Source organism: Mesocricetus auratus, unplaced genomic scaffold (genome assembly GCF_017639785.1).
Source record: "Mesocricetus auratus isolate SY011 unplaced genomic scaffold, BCM_Maur_2.0 Super-Scaffold_100023, whole genome shotgun sequence".
In the NCBI taxonomy this organism is placed as follows: domain Eukaryota; kingdom Metazoa; phylum Chordata; class Mammalia; order Rodentia; family Cricetidae; genus Mesocricetus; species Mesocricetus auratus.
The window spans coordinates 16,919,816-16,926,338 of record NW_024429204.1 but is presented as its reverse complement, the minus strand read 5'-3'; the positions used below and the strand labels follow the sequence as shown (position 1 = coordinate 16,926,338).

At 41.1% G+C, this 6,523-nt stretch overlaps 1 protein-coding gene across 1 annotated transcript in view; it reads right to left on the bottom strand.

Annotated features, from left to right (window-relative positions):
• Positions 1–2,466: 2,466 nt before the first annotated feature.
• The window catches only part of Colec10 (collectin subfamily member 10), a 35,989-nt gene continuing 31,932 nt past the window's right edge, over positions 2,467–6,523 (bottom strand). Inside the window, exons 5-6 of the mRNA XM_005072662.4 lie at positions 5,315–5,410; positions 2,467–2,941 (exon numbers count right to left, since the gene is read on the bottom strand). Coding sequence (XP_005072719.1) covers positions 2,553–2,941; positions 5,315–5,410 — 485 coding nt within the window. The 3' untranslated portion in view covers positions 2,467–2,552. The remainder of the gene's footprint in view (positions 2,942–5,314; positions 5,411–6,523) is intronic.

The window sequence follows — 6,523 nt, the reverse complement described above, 5'->3', positions numbered from 1 at the left end:
CAGATAGAGGTGTCAGATTCCATGGGATTTTGCTAGGGTTCCTTGAAAGAGCAGCATGGGCTCTTAGCCACTGAGCTACCTTTCCAGGCCCCAGTAACTTTACTTTTATGTTTTAAAACTCATATTTTATGTAATTAAATATAGGTTCTCTATACATGATATATCGACATATATTAAGCTTTATATACGCATATCAAAATTCTCATGGTTTCTCTCATGCATCTCACAGCATGCATAGCTAGTAGCAATGTCTAAGTCGGTGGTACACATATAGTCTGTCTAGCTGGTACTCTCCCAAATAGCTCACCACAATTCCTCCTTAGTTGTCATGGTTCTTCATGAAGAGAAAATGATGAGGACACAAGAGATAAAGAACATTTAAATTATTCCCATAATGTGGCCAGGAAGGGCCACATTCACCAAGGACACTTAGACAATCATGATGCCAGATCTAGAGTTTGAACTTTAGAGCACATGTGTGTCATGCTGAATGAAGCCATAGGTGACAACACCCGCAAAAACTCAGCCTCCCTGTAGGCAATTCTGTGAGTGATGCTGCTCACTTAGCTTCTCCCTGCCCCTCGTTCTTGCAACCATCCAAGCCTGCACTCTAGGGACCTGTCAGCTTGGACCAGCAGGATAGAAGCTTTCTTTTGTCTCAAATATGGTGACTTTGTTAATATCCTTGCTTCTTTGAGTGTTTACACTGGGAAACGGCAATATAAACTCCTATTCTTTGAAGCTGCCATCTACTCTTCAAAGTGTCCTCCAAACGAATATGGGTTATTGAGAAAGCTGTTAGCATTATAACATTTATAATAGAAATGATAGCATTTGCCATATGTTCAAAATATTCCGACTTTAGGGACTCAGAGCAATTGTGTACATGGATCCAACAGGAGCCGCCCTAGGCTGTGTTTGCTCTTGACTGCCTTTCTCTCCTCTCAGAACTTTCTTTTCTTTGCCTGTTTCTGGGTGTTATAGTTCTCTGAGAACTTGGCTGGCATGTGGCATGGTGCCTTCATTTGTGATAGTATTAAACTGATCAGCCTTCAAAATACTCTATGCCACAATCTCAAAAGAGACTCTGTAACTCGTTTAATCACCTGATAACTGTCAAAGATTTAGCCAATTTCTCTAGTCCAGCTGAACTGAATAAGGCATTCATGGGAGACCTGACATTGATGTCATCATTTCCTAATGACATCTGGCACAATTAGAACTTTCCCCAGAGATGGAAATGGGAAAGTTCACAACTTGGCTAGCAGATATTTGTAGGTCTTAAAATCTAGGTTGGATATTGATTAATTGTCAACACTTAAGAATATGGAGTTATAAAGCTGCAGCTGTCTGACTTCTGTTCAAATGTCAGGACCCTGGCTTGTAGCAATTCTGGGTCCTGCGTGGCAACAACAGCAGTAGCTAAGGAGTAGCTGGTTCCTTCAAAGAGCAGGCTGTGCTTAGTGGATAGGGGGCCTCGCTCCTTCCATTCCATCTATTTATACCATCTCTCTGGGCTCTGCAGGACATGGGTTTGTGACTCTTGGTGAATTCACAGAAGTAATGTCAGTAAATCCCATCTCTCAACCAGTTAGTCATGGGCGACGTCATGAACAGATGGCTTAAGGGGAACATATGCTGTTGATCTGTTTCTCTTAGTTCATTAACTGCTTTGCCAGCATTTTAAACAGCCTAATCACGTGTCACAACCTGTAAGTGGAGCATCAGTTTAGAAGGAGATAATCTGGAGATTCGTTCAACTGTTTATTTTCAAATGCCAAATGAAAGCTGCTTTGAGGTTTGCTCTGCAGCCCAAGGTAGCATGCTGCCAACCCAGTAAATGAGGGTTCTATACACTTTCCAAACGCTGTGCCTGTCATAACCCTGTGATGGCAAAACAATAGGAAGGGAGTCTCCGGCAACATTAATTCGCAGAGAGTGAAAGGTCTCCCATGACATTTCTTCCATATAAGATGGAAGTGGGAAGGGCCTTGGAGAGGGTTGCACCTTAATATTTTTGAGTTTTCTGAAGGCTTCACAGCACCCAGCCCCATTGTCTATGCGGAAGGTGAGGAATGTCTACATGAATACATTTATGAAAAAAGATGCAGCCATTAATAGCAAGGAAACAATTTAACAAAGGGACTACTACATGTTTAGGAAACTCTTTCCCTTCAGAATTCTAGAGTCTTCTTTCCATTAACTCAGGGGGTTAAACAGAAATGTGAGAGAAAGATCCCGAAGCAGACATTATGTACAAAATTGCCACAGTTGACACAGAGAAAGAAGATAGTGGATTCAGGACCCTTATGTCATTTTAGCAAGGCAGTGTAATTAGGAAGGCAAAGATGGGTAAAACTCCTGGGAGGCCTAGGAAAAGAGTGACCTTGCGCCTGGCGTTGGTGGTGCACGCCTTTGATCCCAGCACCCGGGAGGCAGAGACAGGCGGATCTCTGAGTTCGAAGCCAGCCTGGTCTACAGATCAAGTTCCAGGACAACACAGAGAAACCCTGTCTCAAAAAAAAAGTGACCTTGCAATATGAGGGAAATGATCATTTCTTCTTGACAAACTCACAGACAAAATACATGGTAAGGTGACACTCTGTGTCATTCCACCTGCCTGAGCTCAGCATCTCCACACAGTCCTCATGGCCATAGGGGTCGCTAGGCTCCCCTTCCTTCCAGTTGCTGTAGTTCTGCAATGGGCTGTTGTCCGTGAACACATACTGCCCCTCCCTCTCGAGGTCATTCACCCCGATGAACACTCGGAAGAAGCCGCTCTTGGAGACATAGTCAGCAATAAGAGTGTTAACGACCTCGTCCTTAGGCATGGCTAGCATCCCTCCCCGAATCCTGCAGTGGGTCAGGGATTCCCTGTAGTTCTTCTCCTCCTGTACAATGTAGTAGAATTTCTCTTCAGTTTCCCGGATCCCTGCTATGACTGAAGGGATGAGAGGGAAAAATATTATAATGTGTTTCGAGAAAAGAAGCAGCAAATACCTACATAATATTGTCAGATCTTAATGCACTTGCTCATCATTCAAGAGCCATTTTTGCAAGGTCGTAATGAGGTAGTCACCCCTTTCCTTTCTTCTGTGCCTATCAAATGAAAGTAAAAGTCTACCGTTTGTCCTCCCTCTCCTTCCTCCTTAGCTTTCCACACATCAGTCTTAACAGCAGCCTTGGTAACAAAGCCCAATTAACAGGAGCTGCTACCTGGAGCATCTCACATTTTCTTAACCTAGCTCATGTTTCAGGTATCCCTGCCCCCCTTTCTTCTGCACCCACACTTTTCATGCTTAGGAAGACCCTGATGGTCTTTTAAATCTCAGAGAAAATGAGTTTTCCTGTGCAAGGGTTTCCAGTGACCTTGGCTGGACATGGAGTCTTCTGTGTTCCCACTTGTCCCTTCCAATGTCATCCCCTTTTATGCCACTCAACACTCTCTACTCTGCTTGCTTGTGTGTGTCTTCCCTTGAACTGTGAGTGTCTTCAGGTCACTGCTCATGTCTGACACCCTTCAATGCAGTACCTAGAACAGCCGAGGAAATGCTAAATGCTTATTAAAAGCAAATTCAATGGAATATCTAGGAAAAAAACGATGAAGTTTGTCCACTTCAGGTCAAATTTCTAGGATATGGACATGCACAATGATTGAGATTATCCATACAGATGTAAGGGAAACTAAGTTACTGACTGAGTTTCAAGATACCAAGCATTGAAAATCATCTTCAACTGACAATGTGGTCTTTGCATTCTTGGCTTCATTTTGAGGTCTTTAGACATAACAAGAAATCTGTGAGCACTGGAATGTTATAACTTTTTGGTTCTGATGTGTTCATGACAGTCTGAATCATGGAAGATATGGAATTTTATTTTTAAATTGGAACATACATGTATGCACGTCTCTATCTGTTTAGGCCGTGCTATGTCAATGTACCCATGGAAATGAGAAGATGGTATCTGATCCTCTGAAAGTGGAATTACAGACAGTTGTGAGGGCTTGACATGAGTGCTAAGAATTAAACTGGGATCCTCTGAAAGAGCAGTACAGGCTCTTAACTGCTCAGCCATCTCTCCAGTCCCATGCATGTATGACTTACTACTAGAACTTAGAACCAATTAAGTTGCTTAGGTAAGCCTTACTATTTCCTAAGCCTCTATCATTGCATGTTGACTCTGAACACAAGACAGCATTTGTGTGCTTCTGCTAATGTGCAACATATACCTCTAGATTGCACTAAGTAAAAGTCCAGCTAGCTGAGATCAGCCGTAACAGTCACTGTATCAGTTCCTTCAATAAAACTGTCTCAGTGGATCCCTTTCCAAGTTGAGGACTTTACTGCTTTTAAGTGTGGGAAAATGGATAAGGGGCAAGAAAAATGACCAAGTTGAAAAATTTATAGACACACATAAGACCTGTACTGAATGTATTATTTAAAAATGAAATAACAACAACAACAAAAAAAACCCTACTTGGCTATCCGTATTCATGGACATGGCATTCTCCAAGCTTTGGGTGACTTGCAGCACTTGTAACATGGTAATGAAAAACACTAAATGCTATATTGTCAGTAGTTACTTTATCCCACGGGCTCAAGGAAGTAGCCATTGCTGCTGTTCATATTTTCTGGGATGCTGTTTCTATTTGACTCTTGGCTGTGTTTATTCTTTTGGCACAGCTTGTCCAGCTCTGTTCTTTTCTGCTTCCCCTTGGTGGAGCAGTCTGACTTAATTTTATGATTAAAAGCCATCTTGTTTCAAGGTCAAATAAGTTTATTCCTGTTTTCTGTAAAACTTGGATTTGATCAGGTCTTGACCCATTTTTCTGGAATTTAGCATGTTTCATACCCTCCACCCTAATAAGAAAACATGTTCTGCCACATTTGTACATAACCAAAAAACCTGGAAACCCCCTAGATTTGCAGTTTGGGAGCTATATAAGTCCCGATCTTTCTTATGTTCAATACTATTTTTTCAAACCCTATTTTAGGGAGATAGCCCCATCAAACAGAAAATAAAACTTGCTTAATTTGACCAAAGAATTTAAGTAATGGTCTTTACTCTTGTTCAGTGGGACTAATACCCTTTTTTAGCAAAGATCTTTTTCCTGCCAATGTAACGCACACACACATTATTGATTCTGTGCAGTGAAATAAAAAATATTGAATTCTGAGAGGGTAATGAATATTTTAGGAGTCTTGTGAACTGTGATACTTTGCTTGACAAAAGGTATTTTCCACTAAGGAAAGAAATGTGGTGTTGAAAGATCAGATTAATAAACATGAAGCAACAAAGAGGTGACCCTGTTTACCATTCTTGATGAACTTCATAGATGTCTTAAGACGAGCAACACTAATATCCAGCTGTCCAACCACTTTCCGGTATCTCCCACAGTCGCAGATGGTGCCTTGTAAACGACAAAACTGTGAATTCACATTGAAGTACACGAAGAACCATTGGAGAGAACTGTTTCTCTTTTCTCAGCGTTTGCTGTGTTTTCTACTATTTTCTGGTTGGTTACCTCTCTTTATGAACCTTCAAGTGTTTAACTTTTCATTTAAAACAAGGTTTCTACTTTCTTGTAGAAAGGATCCATAAAACTTCCCTTAGCAAGTGTTTGGAATGAGTTAAATAAAAAACAACTCTAAATGAGAGGTTTACAAAGAATGAATGAGACAAACAACTGTGCGTGTATGTTGGGTCATTTGGCATTTTTGTTTGGTACAGAAATAGTCTGCTCAATTTCAGAAGAAACTTTTTACAGCTTCCTTAAAACATATTTGCAGCTAGGCCTCTCTCCTGTTACTATATTATTCATGAGCTCACACAGCTCTCCCAAGATAGAAGAAACTTTTCATGATTCAATTGCATGTTAACTCTGATTATCCATGTAAAGTAATGCTGTCAAGTTTCAAAGACTACATTTAAATACTGTGAATAGATGCAGTTGAAATTTTATAAGGCAGCTGTCCAGTTTATGGGTTAACTATTATTTTAATTTGCCATACAGCTTCTTTTTCTTATCCTGCCTTGGTTAATAGTGAGGAGGAGAAGCAGAGTCAAAGAAAATGGTGGTAAATCCAAATGACTCTTAAAAGAGAGAAATAAAAGTTTCTGTTTAATGGCTGCTGGGTACAGTTTTCCATTTCTTCATTATTTGTCCGTATGAGAAGCTAAATGAACCCTATTAGTCAAATGCAGAAACACCCGGTTCCTTAATTGATCTATGTATGCAGATAAATGCAAGCACACACACACACACACACACACACGACAATCCTTTGACTGTTTCTTCACTAGACCACTGTGAATAGAAACAACTGGGACTTCCCCCAACAAATATTACAAGTTGAGTTCTCTGAGGATCCTCCCAGCTCAAGGAGGACAGGCTCTGTAGCCAGGTAGTCTTAAAGGGCAGGCTCAGGCCAGCGTTTGACTCAGATGCTCAGGAACATGAGGCATGGCTGCTAATGCAGCTTCCGGTGTGGGTTTTGCCCTTGGTTCCAGACACTGAGCTGTA